Source organism: Armigeres subalbatus, chromosome 3 (genome assembly GCF_024139115.2).
Source record: "Armigeres subalbatus isolate Guangzhou_Male chromosome 3, GZ_Asu_2, whole genome shotgun sequence".
Taxonomy (NCBI): domain Eukaryota; kingdom Metazoa; phylum Arthropoda; class Insecta; order Diptera; family Culicidae; genus Armigeres; species Armigeres subalbatus.
In genome coordinates this window covers 139,063,552-139,079,094 of record NC_085141.1, presented here as the reverse complement: position 1 = coordinate 139,079,094, position 15,543 = coordinate 139,063,552, and the positions used below count along the sequence as shown (strand labels likewise).

Here is a 15,543-nt window from a genome sequence, read left to right as displayed (position 1 = left end):
AGATATTAATGCCTAGACCTGCGAAATAGTTTCAACATTCGAAGTATGTTACCTCCGTTCATCACAATAAAACTGAACGTAACGCAAGCAACAAAGGCCGTACTGATGCAGTCTAACCACAATCCCAACGCAGCGTTGCTGCACATTGTCAGTTGCCAGACGGCAGAGTGCACATTCTGCAGTGCGTCGAATTCTTCGGTGATTTTTTGCTGAGCAGCGTTTGCTCGAATTGTTGACAAACCCGTCAGAGTGGCCGCCAGGTGCGAAAAAACGGGGCTCCTCGCTGTAATGTAGAAAATAGATTTTTTTTAAATCACCCTAAACGTATTCCATTTTCGAGCTTACTGATTCCTTCCAATCGCTTGAGATCTTGCGTAGGTCGTAAGTACAATTTCAGGACAATCGCAAATAAAACGACTGCACCGAAAAGTGCCAACAATAATATGGGGTTCATCATGGCAATCACCACCAGGATTCCGAACATTACCAAAAGGACTTGCACTGCATCCATAATCGCCTTCGGTAGCAGCTCATCAATGGCACCCATATCTTTGGAGAAGCGGTTCAAAATCCGTCCCGATGGATTGGTATCGAAAAATCTCATCGGAGCTGCAAGTATTTTTGCAAACATGCGATCGTGCAGCGTCCGGGATGCCTTCATGCAGATGTTGAAGAACAGATATCCTCGGAAGATGGTAAAAGTCACCACTCCGATTATGATTATTCCGTAGGATATCAGCAGATCTTCGGTGGTGTAAGGAACCGGAAGGTCACGAATACGAAGTTCCTCTTGGCGCGTCCAAAATGTTACAAAATAGTCAGACCCGCTGACCACCATTTGTGAGAAAACGAGCATAAATGCGGTGAACAAAAGTAGGACCACATTCCCTCCGGCGCGAAAGTACGTAGACCACACCCTCAGAGCCAGTGTGCCGTCTGCTTGATCTTCACCGACAGTTCGACCGAGGTCCTCAGCAATGCTGGACTGAAATAAAAACTTCTACATTGATACTCTTGTAACAAGTAATTTGCACTTACAGCGCACGACATCGAGCCACGTGCCCCTACGGAAGACGAACTCTTGAGCAATTTGTGACTCTCGGCGTTTGCTCCGTCAATGAATGGAATATCTTCGTCCACCACTTCTTCCAGCTCTTCTACGTCCAGGTTATCTTCATTTCTCTCAGATGATCCTAACAGTTTACCAAAGTCCAGGTCACTGTTTGATAACTCCTGATATGTTCCTTGCATCAATATTTTCCCCTGAAACAAAATAATTTGCGTTCAACTTAGATCGGATTTTCTTTTGGTTTTTTAATTTTCAAATATAGATTTTTTTTTGAGAATTTTACGTATCTGTTAAAATTACTATCCAGTGAATGGATTAAATCGGATAGTACGAACTCATCTCATGACAAGTCAAATAGGAAGCCGAACTTACATTATCAATTATCACGATCCAATCGGCGTCCTTCAAAAAATGAACCTGATGCGTCACCAAGATCCTGGTCGCTTGCTGTTTCGCCAAATAACTTTTGGGACCCATAACTTCGTCGAACAGATGCCGTCCCACGTGGGTATCAACGGCGCTGAGCGGATCATCCAATAGGTAGGTGTTGGCATTCTTGTACACAGCACGTGCCAAATTAACTCGAGCACGCTGTCCTCCGGAAAGCGATGAACCTCGTTCGCCTACGACCGTCTTGTCGCCATCCGGAAGCTGTTCGAAATCCGTCGCTAAGGCACAATGTTTTACCACCTCTTGATATCGCTTGCGATCATACTCCAGACCAAATAAAATATTGTTCCGAACGGTTCCCGTAAATAGCCAAGGCTCCTGACTTCCGTACGAGACTTCTCCGTTGATGTGTGCCGTTCCGCTTAGTATGGGCAGCTCGCCCAAAATCAATTGAAGTAGAGAGCTTTTACCAGCACCAACAGGTCCTACAACAGCAAGCAGTTTTCCTGTTTTGGCTGTGAGATTCAAATCTTTCAGCGTTTTGTCTTTATCGCTATCCCAACTAGCGGAGACGTTATTAAGCTCCACAGCGGCAACGGGGCTTACTTTCTGGAGCTCGTCATTTTTCTGCAATCCTATCATTCGTTTGTCCTGTTCCTCCATTCCGAGAAACTCTTGAATTCGGTCAATTGACACTAACGCTTCAGCACCAAGCGAAACCGCCAATGGATAAAAAATGGCTGCCGTTAATTGCAGGGTGTTGAAGAACTGCGCCATTGGAAATACGATATCGGCGGTAATTGATCGACCCTCAAAGTAGCAAGCTGCGATCGCTATGAAGAGAGTAGATCTTTCCGTGAACATCATCGTACTTAGATAGATTCCTCGAATGTAAGACGCCCATCGAATTTGCCTGACTTCCTTTTTACGAGCCAACGAAACAACCGTGTGGAATGGTTTCTCCCAAGCGTACATTTTGATCACCTGGATACCTTGGATCAGTTCATTCATTATACCCACTCGCTGATCTGTACGCTTAGCAACTCGCATCCGAAGTACGGACTGTAACCGTCCAAGTCCCGTTTGAACCGGAATCGTTTTCAATAACAGGCCAACGACCCCAACCACTGCCGCCCATCGAACTTGTCTCCAAATGAGGTAGCACGTAAAAACCGCCTGGAAGACAAATAATCGTTATTGTTTATTGCACTTGAACATTCAACTCTTTGATTCCGCACTGACCTGGAACGGCAGCACCCAGACATAATGCAGAAATATAAATCCATAGTCCAATCGGCTGACGTCGTTAGACAACAAATTGATCAGATAGCCGGCTGGTGTTTGTCCGGCTGCCTTCTTCGACATGCGCAAGGTCTTGCGGTAGATTGCCGAGCAGCAGGCAATTCTCATACGTGCTCCGACAAGTCGTTGCCTCAAGTCCGAATGATGATTACAGAAGCATCCAAGCAATGTCAAAAACACCAACAATCCCGCCAACCACTGTGCGTCATTCCAGGCGTACTCGAAGAAGTCAGCCGCGCTAGACAGCTTGCGCTCCTTGGTGGGCCCCTCCTCCTCGTCGAGGTCATCGTATCCCTCATCGCGACTCACGCTGTAATCTACAGAAGCAAAGAAGCATGTAAGAAAAAACTGCCCGCTTATCAATTTATAAATAAATAAATCAATCCCTTCCTATACATTTCACGCGACTGTTATCAGCGTTCGATTCATATGTAATAAAGTTACATAAAAGTACATTGTTTTCCTACCATCGTCACGATAGTCGCCAGTTTTGAGATGGTTCTGGCCGGCTGACTGCTTTCCGTCGGCAATGCTACGGCGAACGCGATCCACATAGGACTGGTTGGAATCGAGATCCTGCAGAAAATGCGCCGTGGTTGTGATGAAAACGTCGGGCACTGGACTGAGTGTTGTAGCTACGCTACTGTCCTGTACCGCCATATGGGTGATATTCATGGGCGTTTGGAACTGGATGAGGAGTTGCGCCAATACTAATGGTAGAATTGATCTGGAATTTGGAGTTAGTCGGAACATTAGATAGGCATTCCAAAGTGAATGAGGTAATAAATCTTACTTGATTAATACGAAGAGAAATACGAGGAAGCCATCGAACAAGCACTGCTTGTAAAACGTTCGGAAGAGAGCATCACGAAGTCGTGGCGGGCGGTTTTTCTTTCTGGACAGGAGAATTTCTTTTTGCCATTGTCTGTAAAATAGAACAACATTTAGGGTTGTTTTGAAATATTTAGACACTAACTAGTTTTGGAACCCAAAAGTGCTTTCATAGCGTTTTACTGCAACAGTGAACTGGATCTGTCTATTGTTGGGAGAGAAAAATGTCGTGGGTTCGATTCTCACTGAAGCGCATGATTGCATTCAAATTATTTTAGAAATAAAATATTTCACATGCTAATCTCAAACATGGGAAAAAATGTTGTCCAATAATAGTCCCACCCCATAAAATCTTTCTCTTGGCGCATTTGATGACATGGAAAAATACACCACAGTCACTCTTTGGTTCTGGAAATTTGTTTCGTAAAGCCTGATTTGGCCGGGAAGGCAAAACATTGTACGATGATTAGTTTAACTTTTAATTAGTTTTCGGCTGTTGGATTGTGTTCTTTGGAATTAGTTTACGGGTTAGTTTTCCGCTAGGAAGTGTGTATAAAAGTTGATAAGAACCAGCAGTTTTTTTTTTCTATGGACTACGATGTGTTTTAGAGTAAAAGTAAAAAAAAGTTGACTAACTATGCTTCAAATCAAATGGTTCAGATCAGCATAAGTCCTGAGAACCAATAAAATACTTTAAGCAATCCAGCATGAATTGATTTTACACCAAAAAAATCAAGACAAAACATTTCAGATTTTCACAAAACATTCATTTTTTAAAACCAGCAACATGACTAGTTTTCGGCGTCACGCGTTAGCCATTTTAGCCTGCGGTGGCAATCAGCATGGCTTTTTTTTATTCCTCGAAAAACAATCATGATTTAATGTTTTTTTCTGGACTTTTCGAGAAAATTTAATGATTTTTTCCCGGGAAAAAAAATTGAGGTTTTTTTTTCAAATTTTTCCTAGATTTTTTTTGCATTTTTTTCCGGAATATTTTTTTAAAATATTTTTTCTTTGAATTTTCCTTTCCCTATATAATTCCATAGCAAATTTTTCTGAATTTTCGAATTCCTCTTAGTCTCATGATCTGATCTGGTCTGATCTTTTGGTTGAGCATCGATACATCTATGAACTAAACCACGATGACGTCACGCGTCGATTTTCAGTAAGAAGAAAACCTCATCTGAGGGCAAAATTTACAAAAAATGAACATCAACGTGAACATCCGGTGAACTAAAAGCTCCGAATTCACTCAAATGTTCATCGGCCCGCAGCGGATGTCATTTTTTCGAGCGAAAAGAAGAAGAATCGTGAACAAAGAAGACGCTCGTGGTTAAGTCCATGCCTGACGTATTGCTCCATGATCATCGGCCTTGGGCGAGGAAACTGAACCCGAACGTCCGATTCCAACGCGTGCTGCCGGCACGCCTACGTGGCCTACCACGAATTCGCTGACCTCTATCCGCTTTTCTAGTGAATATTTTTCTGTCATTCGCATTATGCGACCAGCCTACTGATGTCTTCAGTGAGACAAAAGCCTCCACCTTGCGATCGATTGTGAGGCTTTTGTGAGTGAGGTCGATGTCGTCATATCATATGCGACCATGTGATGATACAGTAATATCCCGATTTTATCACCCCCCTGGTGAATTTCGGGGTGATAAAACAGGGTAGGTATGTGACAAAATTGGAAAAAAAATATTTCCAATTTTTTAATTCATTCCACAAATAGGAATCATGGAAAGACCAAATTCGTGAACGGTACCTGTTATTTCTTGTCGAAATTGCTTACAGAATATTTCCCAGGTACTCAGAAGTCGTTCGTAATAAACTACAGGCGGTGAAAGTTATTTCATGAAAATCAATGTTGTTTGTGGTATTATTTACGAAAATAAAAAGAATGACAAAATTTTTTGGGGTGACAAAATCGAGTCGAAAACGTGATAAAATCGGGTCGAAAACGTGATAAAATCGGGGGTGACAAAATCGGGGAGTGACAAAATCGGGTCAACACTGTAGTGCCATTCCTCTGTACGCCAGATCTCTTAATCCCCCCTCGAGTGCAATGTTGAACAATGAATTCGAATGTGCATCCCCCTTGCTTCAGGCCTTCAGGGCTTAGATGAATGAAGCACTGAAGCTTAGTGAAAAATGCTGGCACTGTAATACAAAACAGTTGGAGAGCAAAATCAAGCACACTCTGCTGCCGAGAATATTTAACTCTCTTGCCTCACTCATAGTTCATACTGAGTTGTGCATTTCTGTTGGAATGAATGTGTGAAAGAGAGGCATGTAATGGACTAAACCACGATGACGTCACGCGTCGATTTTTAGTAAGAAGAAAACCTCATCTGAGGGCAAAGTTTACAAAAAATGAACATCAACGTGAACATCCGGTGAACTAAAAGCTCCGAATTCACTCAAATGTTCATCGGCCCGCAGCGGATGTCATTTTTTCGAGCGAAAAGAAGAAGAATCATGGAAAAAGAAGACGCTCGTGGTTAAGTCCATACACAGAAAAAAATTCCATGGTAACGGTTACTATTTTGTAGACTACGCCATGTTTTTAAAACAACCACAAATTTTCAGTTAAATTAACCACGCATTCGGACAAATTCACCACTGATTCAGTTCATGCAACCTGAGACGAGACCTGCAAAGACGCTGCTTCTTTTCTCTTGTTTTGACACTTGTTCTTCTTTTCATCACAGTTGACCATCGAGTTTCAACTGTTTACTTGACTGTTTCACCTAAGCCCCAGGTGGACCCTTCTGAGCACAATAAAAGTGTATCCAATTTACGAAATAGTTAATTCATTTTCATAAGGATTTTTATACCGGGAACAAAACACAGGTTTATTACTAATTATTAACAAGCTAAACGGAAGGTTTGGAATACCCGTTAAAGTAAAAAAGTCTTGGTAAAACAAAAATGATGTGGAATATTTTATTTGGGATACCAATACTTTCACTCAAAAAGCTGCTGGTTGCACCTGACAGTTCGTGACAGCAGTTGACTGGCAGCAGCTGAAGTTACATTTTTTCCTCTTTGCAGGTCTCGTCTCAGCATGCAACAACATTCCACCAGGACCACAGTTGATTTTTACTGCGCGCATGGTAAAATCAAACGGGTTTGTTGTCTGCTGAAAATCGTCGGTGCGTATTCTTAAATTAACCCTCGGAATGGTAGTTTCGACCGCAACATTTTTGCGTGTACAGGTTCTCTCTTCCTCGCTCAATTGTTTTTTTTACAGTCACTCTCATCTAAAATATTGTCGGCGTAGCACCAACTTAGAATTCGGAAGTCGGGTCTTCCGAACCGAACTTTCTTCCGAAGTTTTATCTGTCAAACTAATGGATGTAGTAGTAGTTGTAGTAGGCGAATCCATCGCACTACTTCCGAAGTTGGGTAAGTTGCCTATATCAGGAGAAAAATCCAACTTCGTTATAAAAAGCGTACTAACTTTGTTGATAGACTGCCGATGAACGAAGGAAGCATTCCCATCTCAAGCTGCCCTACTGAACGATGTTTCCTCGGCACTACTCCAGCAAAACATCCCACTTTCAATGTATAAAATGAATACTTTGTATTTGCCTTTTCCTCATTAGCCTGTGCACGCAGGGATGTCGACCACCCGGGTCGACATGAGATGACATTTCTATCATTTACCTGGGTCTTTGTTTGTAAACATTGGCATTATTCTTATATGATGTTGAAATAAGATTCTTACAGGTGTTTGGCTTCAATAAGAATGCATATTGGAATCATTGGAAAAGCGCGTAAATAAATTCTGTTGGAATTGTTAAACATTGTAAAATCGTTTTAGAGTAAAATCAGCAGTCATTAAAATGCGTCATTTTTTCTACGGATCAATCCAATTTGCAATTACGGCGCTTTTCTTGGCCGCAACATAATAATTTAATTTAATTGAAAATTTGAAAAACATGAATGGAACACTGCTGAGGAAACCAGTGCAAATAATAGTTTTGAAAGCTGTGGTAGTTAGTCTTCGATAATTATTTTTGAGTCAATCCTTTTATATTAAAAGGGATAAACATATTTATTGCTCGGAGTTATTAAATTCTTGCGATGGATAATGTCTGTGTCATTTATGAGGTCGATTATCATTTGGGGTCAACTTCTTCAACTCTGCTTACAGCGCAAACTAGGTTTAAGCTTATGGGTAAACACTGCATAAAGAGTTATGCGGATATGAAGAAATTGGCTGTTAATCATATGTTGTCATTCCAAAAAAGTAGAATGTTGTATTAAATACACGACCGCAAATTGAACGTAGAACTACTTATCGTTCGATAGTGGATGTGAAATTCAATTATTTTGTGCATGTTCATTGCTGATGAGATAGTCGAATAGAAGGCATTTTATTTTGAAGTGAAATTTGAACACTACCTGTCAAAATTGGATTTTCAATAGTTAAATGCATTGAAACAATTGTTTACAATAATTGTTTAAAATCCTAAGGAGTTAACTGATCGAATCATACCAAAAGCTCCAGAATGCATAAAAAAACGGCTGAGTTATTGGCTCTTACTTCCTGACCTTTTTTCCTGACGGTCCCAAATTTGAAACAATGACCCCCCTCCCATTTCTTATCGATTCGAAAAACGCAATTCTACGTCAAATATCATATGTAAACCTTCTGATTTGGTCCATGAAGATATTCAAAATTATAACATTTTAGCCGTTAATAAAACCGTATCAATGCTTACCTAGATTAATCCGAATTATTTGGAAACTTCACTTCTTCAAATCAATATCGCTAGTCAAGTTGAAAACCGAAATGGAGGACTATCGAAGTTGGATTTTTCTCGCAATCCGTACGTTAAGCCTAACTTCGCTAGTAATGCGCTAGTCTAATTAGGCCCTAAGGGCAAGATTACCGGTGGTGGATTTAAGCCGTTTGGCAGCGCAGTATCATTACTTGACACTTTACCGGTCGCCACTAAACGCGCTGCTATAACAGTTGCGCGACTGACAGATGACCAAATTTGGTAGCGCGATAAGAGCGCTGCTATTTGATGAACTGACAACTGTCAAACGTCACTGGTACGGAATACAGCAACCAAATTGAGAACCGAAAATAGTGACCGATACGGAAACGAGTGACGAAACTAAAATGAAAGCGCTGCGCGGGTGATTAAAATGCTCGCGACCGATAATGATGCTCTAACTAGACTAGCGCGCCACTAGCGAAGTTAGGTTTTACGTACGGATTGCGAGATAAATCCAACTTCGCTAGTCCCGTATTCCGGTTTTCAACTAAATCGAGTGTATCCTATCCTCGATCCTATCCTACGTAATAATGAATACAAGCAATGAAAGTTTCAATGTATACGATATACAAGTTTAATCATTAGCGTTGTAAATAATTATGTAGAAACTGAGGCTTCATTCCATTTTCTTGATAAGTCACATTTTAGAGAATTAGGCTCGGAATTAGGTTGAGTGCATAATTGGTCTTTGCAAAAAGCATCCCATGTTATCACATCCTGACTACGAGCTTTATTTCTTGGTAAAAAGGATCTTGAACATCATATGTGTTATTCCCAGTAAAATTCGAATGTGTAAGCCTCGACATCAAGCTATACTACGTTATAATATAGCTCGTAAGTCTTAACTAGATAGAATATTGGAGGTCTCTATACGAGTTAGTATTACTCCCTATAGAGTTAGGCCATTTTCGAAGTCTTGTTCTTCGTATTTGTAAGGATTAAAAAGAGGTACAATTTAAAAGCCCAAAATTGAAAAAAAAAATTAAGATCAATATTAATTTGAAAATTCAGTTATACAGACAAGCTCAATCAAAACATTGTAGATAAGTAATTGTTTTAAAACTGGTTCGACTTTGGTCATCCGTTACGAGGATGCGCAAGATCAGAATCTATATGAAAACTTACAAGACCTTTATGATTATGAGATTTTTTAAACGGAATGGATCCATTTTTTGAACACTTCAATGAGAATAAGTTTGGCCGCTTCTATATAGTTAGTACATATGTCCATTGCAAGAAGCAGAAGCAGTCTTATATATCTAGGAACATTCAATGCTAAAAATATCAATAAATTATCAAAGCCCTATTAAATGTAGTTAAATTACATTGAATGTTCAACAAGTCCAATAGAATTTAGTTTCGCGCTTCTCCAATAATTCCAATATGCATTCTTATTGAAGCCGAATGCTTGTTAGAATCTTATTTCAACATCATATAAGAAAAATGCCAATGTTTACAAACAAAGACCCAGGTAAATGATTGAAATGCAGGGTGGCCACTGAAATTCGATTTTCAAATTCCCGGTTTTTCCCGCTTTTCCCGATAATTTTTGTCAATTTTTCCCGGTTTTTATTTGCCTTAAAAAAAACAGGGAAAGAGTTTTAAAGCTTTGATTGGGTGTTTTATTTTTTGTCCAAACCGGAGTTTTATATCGAAGCGACTGATAATTTGTAACGAACTTTTGAAATAAATACATATAATTACCAACAAAGAGTAATGCAAAATGCTCTAATCAACAGACACACTTAAATTGTGCGCTTCGTGGTCATGTAATGGTAGTATCAACCGGCATTTAATCACCACAATACCACATTAGCACCTTATTACAAAGTTTCTAATCTTTTATTGGTTGCAAAACTTTCGTAAGTTTCTGACAGAACCAATGGACATTACATACCAGTTTAGTTTTATTCTTATTTCTTAGTGCATAATGACCACAGAAAACAGTACAAACGTATAGTATCTTATAGTACAGCAGAACTATTTTCAATGTTCAGTTCTCTATTTGATCTTATTCAGACTATAGCAGTGACAGTAAAGCAGTATATAACCACATCATAGTTATTGGTATTACTTTTTTTTTAAAGCACAAAATTAGAACACAAGAACTAATTTGAACACAGCTTAATCTGACGACCCTAATCTTTATTTCCGATCAAAATCATTATTTTGTTTTCAAAAATATATTTATCAACATTTTGGGTAATTCTAGGCATTCGTAATTTAATCAATATTACATTTAAAATTTCTAAAATTTGGCGTTCTTATTTCTAGTTCTATCCTTTCAAATAAAATCTTGAATTTTTTATTAAAAAATTATGCAGAAATGTGTGTTTCAATAGTATGGGAGCCCCCTTCTAGAGCGGGAGGGGACCATCGTAGAAACATTTCTTGTCTTCAAAAACTTCGACATGCCAATTTTAGTTCCATTTTCTCGAATAATTCTCGAGTTAAGCAGACGTTTGCGTTTTATTTATACGGGAGCCCCCCTCTTAGAGCGAGTAGGTGTCTCGAACCCATCATAAGAACCTTCCCTGGCCCCAAAAATCCCTGTATTCAAATTTTCACGCCGATCGGTTCTGTAGTGTCCATGTCTATAATGGCCAAACAGGAGGTCCTTCGTAGCTTGGTTGGTTAAAAGGTTAAAAAAGTCGGGTGGCCCGGAAAATAAGCAATTAACTTTGATTGAACTGAATATTTATGATATACTTGCAGACCCGACGAACTTCGTTTCGTCTATATTTGATTTATTCTCTGATTAGCTCTCGAGTTAGAAAGAAATTTTTGCTTCATTTGTATGGGGGCCCCGTTTCCCAAGCAAGGTGGGGTCTCGAACCATCTTAAGAACCTTCCCCGGCCCCAAAAACCTCTGCATATAAAATGTTCACGCCGTTCGGTTCAGTAGTTTCCGAGTCTATAAGGTTCAGACAGACAGAAATTCATTTTTATGTTTATGAAGACTAGAAGATGTCATTCGAAATTGATTTCAAAATGAGCTAGTGGCAATACAAACTGGATTAGGAAGAAGGTCTACTTATTTTTTGTACCTCACACATTCCATATACTGAAATCAAATAATTCAGTTAGAATGCGACTGAGTAGAAAATATTAAATAATAAATCTGAAGAGTTTTGAATGTAACTTGACGAAAATTATTTTTTCCCTGTACATGTCCTAAATTCCCGGTTTCCCGCTTTTTTTTCCCGGTGACTTCAATTTCCCGTCTTTTTCCCGCTTTTCCCGTTTTTCCCGGTTCGGTGGCCACCCTGGAAATGTCATCTCATGTCGACCCAGGTGGTCGACATCCCCGCGTGCACAGGCTAATTGCGGACTAAAAACGAAGCGTTCGTTCATTTTCGAACACATATTCAAAGGCCTGCGTGCTTCAATTCATCTAAGGTCAAAAATGAGGTTGACACCTCGTCTGCAATCCGAATACTCAACTCGGAATTTATCAAGGACCATCCTCAAGCAAAACATCTGATCCGTCGTTGATCGACCCTCACGAAATACCTGTTGAAGAATGTGGTGGTGGCGAATGGTCATGGGTTAGATTCCCAGCCCCTCCACCAAACCCTCGTCAGTCGCCGGATTCGCAGCTCATACGGTGGCGTTTTGGGATACGCGCCTCACCGTACGGCTGCCTGATGACGACTGCCAACTTGTTCTTCTCGGAGGCATTTCCCCAAAGTTATCCGGATAAATGGCAACCTAACAATGCAACGATCATTGGATACACGACATGGACAAACGGACACAATGGACTCACGATGAGATGAAGGTGACAACGACAACAATAAAGATATCTAAACTAAGGATATCTAAAAATTGATTATGTGTGGACTCTGCAGAGTACATGTACAACAGAATACCACAGTAGATCTCCCGGCACAGTAGCGGTTAAGAACCCAGAGCCAGAGGGAGTGAGATTAAAAATCAGATGTCCCCCTTTTGCCCTAAAATGTCCTCCTTTTTGATAATTTTGAGAAAATAGTTGCATGAATAATTATTTCTGACGAAATTCTAGCTTTATAATCAATTTGTAAACAAAACGTTGCACACGTTTGCGTTTCTGCTTTCAAATCTGGAATATTTTCCTTCATGGTTTATTATGGTATTGAAGACGACTAGAAATAGTTTTCATGTTGGAATTGCGGCTATCTCCACGCAGCGAAATTGTGTATGATTAAACTAAAGATAAATATTGTTGAATTCAATAATCGCTTGGTTGTTGATTCAAAAAGATTTTATTGTTGTTTCTACTGAAAAACCTGATAGAAATAACAATATTATTTTAATTTCAACTATATTTCTTTTTGTTCCAAAAGTGCTTAAATGTCAAGCAGTGTGTTCTTTTTTATGTGTAAAAATATCATAACAATGAAAAATATATTTTGAGAAACTAGGTATTTTGCTGTTTCCTTAAACTAATTCAGAAGGTGGAACCATTCATTTCTGGAGTATTCCGGGACGTTATAGACTTTAATATATCTATATATAGGTTTGTATGATAAAATTAAATTATATTGTCTAAAACTATATTGTTTTCTAATTCGCAGAACGGTATGGCAAGCACTGGTGAAACTTTCATTGTTAGCAGGGTTTGCTTGGTTCCACCTTCAACAAATGAGCAAGAAATATGGGAAACTTAGGTAAAATTTGTGCTTTATCAACGAACGATAATTAATTCTCAATCTAATATCTTATTTTCAGAGCTTGCTCTCATTCAGCATTGCGGTTGGAAGCAGATTTTATAATAATGATAAGTATTAAGTGAATATAATAAGGTAATTGAAAAATAAAATATAAACCGTAGTACATTCATTTGTTTTTATTTATTTTCACCTTGAAACGAAGAAAAATATTAAGCAAAATTAAAAAGGAAATAATTATTATTATTTCAACAATATTATATTGTTGAATTGATATGTTTATATCATTGAATCTATATTGCAATGATGATTGCTTCAACAATAATATTGTTGATTCTACAATAATGCGACTCAAATCATGAAGCGGTTTGATTGTAGAAACAACAATATTATGGATTGACTCAAACGACAAATATTATTAGCCCTGAGTTAACAATATTTATTGTTGAATTCAATCTGAATTATTGTTGTTACTACAATATATTTCTGTGCGTGTCAGACTCTACAACCACTAACCGGTTAACGTTTTATTCTGCTCGACCTTTCGCCCATTGAATGTGGCCTTTCTGGAGAGAAAAAATGGTCAATCGTGTGCGTCCTATAATATTAGGACGAAAACGATTGATCATTGTTCTCCCTTGAAATATAATATCAAAAATGAAAGTCATGAGTTACAGTAGTACAGGTTTCAAAGATATCAGAAGAATCGAAACTGTTGGAAATTAATAAGAAAAAAAAATACAAATGCTTCAGAAAAATTTTTACGACTAAACGCGCATCGAATTGCCTTTTAAACGCATCGTGCGATATGTTTCATGAATATGTGAGGCAAAGAGTAGCCACCATGCCATGCATAGAATGGAAAAGAAATATCTAACATTAATTTGAACAGTTTTGAGTTTCTTCAACTGTATGAGAACTTTGTGGTCATACAGTTAACGGTATCATTCTCATTCCTTAAATTGTGATTCTCAGTGGCATTCAAGAAAAAAAATATCGTCTTGTCAACTAAGCATCTAGTGTTCGGTCCTACATAATAGAACTTAATGTTCGGACAGTAATATTTTGCTAAATGCTCAGAATCATAAACGAAGAATTTTTGTTTTTTTTCAAATTCAACATTTGTTCACTACTGATTTTAAAATTAGTTGAACCTAAAATCTTCCCATTTTCAAGGTGGTAGGTACTGGTGGTTTATAACTAGAAAGTGCTTAATGTAGACTGTAAAGAGACTCGGAATTGTTCCATTTGGAGTTAATAAAGTAACCTGATGTCGTACTTGCCTCGACTTACGAAGACTTCTTCCAATAGACTTTAGTGTGCAAAATTTAAACAAACACAATATTCTTAATCATATTAAAAACTATAAATCTATCATTATTTTTTATGTCCTTCTTTTTCAACCAAATGACCTCCTTTTTCGCTACGATTCGGGTGAGTTGTCCTCTTTTAGAAAAACTTCATATGGTCACCCTAACCAAATAAATATATGAACAAAAAAATGTCGTGGATTGATTGATGCAGCAGCTCACTTTCAAGTTTGAGAAGCTCGACCGGGATCTCATCCTTCCCGGCAGCTTTATTGCTTTTTAGCTTATTTAGAGAGAGCCTTTTTTACCACAACCAGCATTGAAGATTCCACAGCTTAAAAGCTTAGAGTGATTTGGATTACCGTAACTCGGGGGAACATTCATCATTGTTTTGTAAATATTTGCACCGTAAATGAAATCATAGCTTTTTTCATATTTTTATTACGAGTACTGCTACATGTAGAACGTATTATGTTGTTATTCTTGATTATTTGATAATTTAAAACTTGTTTTGAAAATGTTTTTTGTTGAGTTTTTTTATGTTTTATGTATGTATGTTAATGTATGTTTAATCTGGGTCAATATGACCCGAACACCTTAAGGTCACTCCTGACGGAATCCAAGATTAAAAGTGCTCGCGTTTTCGGGGGCACACCACTCGATACAGAAGCAACGCACAACTGTCATTTTTATTATTTCACGCATGCTGCGACGCAGCATAGCTAAATCAACAAAAATGACAGTTGTGCGCCGCCTCTGAATCGAGTGGTGTGCCCCCGAAAACGCGAGCACTTTTAATCTTGGATTCCGTCAGGAGTGACCTTAAGTGCGTGTTTTGGATACCTTCGGGAACGTCGTACAAAGTAGGTCAACGTTCAATAAAATAGTTTTCCACGAAAAAAGAAAAGTCAATAAGTTTCAGGCCTCCACAGTGCTGTGTTAAATTAGGATAAATTCGTTAAAAAAAACTTACGAATTGAAAAACAAGTGAAAAACAAATACTTGGAGGGCATAATTGGCTTGACACCGCTGCTGAGGATATCATGGAAGGCGTGGTTAATTCAGCAGATTTTTTCTCTCCGGAGACAAGCCAGCCTTGGGCTGAAAGTCTCCCTAATAAAGACAATAAAAAAAATCAGCAGATTATCCAAATTCAGGACAATTTGGAGACTTTACAGCATTTTATATGCCTGGAT

The 15,543-nt window shown here is 38.6% G+C and overlaps 1 protein-coding gene across 3 annotated transcripts in view; it reads right to left on the bottom strand.

Moving 5' to 3' along the window:
- Nucleotides 1-15,543, bottom strand: part of LOC134220902 (probable multidrug resistance-associated protein lethal(2)03659) — a 55,512-nt gene that overhangs the window by 1,280 nt on the left and 38,689 nt on the right. For all 3 annotated transcript variants that reach the window (XM_062700059.1, XM_062700060.1, XM_062700061.1), the window contains 7 exons: nt 3,555-3,686; nt 3,229-3,488; nt 2,702-3,078; nt 1,442-2,635; nt 1,039-1,263; nt 346-985; nt 53-283 (listed from right to left, as the gene is read on the bottom strand). In XM_062700059.1, coding sequence (XP_062556043.1) covers nt 53-283; nt 346-985; nt 1,039-1,263; nt 1,442-2,635; nt 2,702-3,078; nt 3,229-3,488; nt 3,555-3,686 — 3,059 coding nt within the window. The remainder of the gene's footprint in view (nt 1-52; nt 284-345; nt 986-1,038; nt 1,264-1,441; nt 2,636-2,701; nt 3,079-3,228; nt 3,489-3,554; nt 3,687-15,543) is intronic.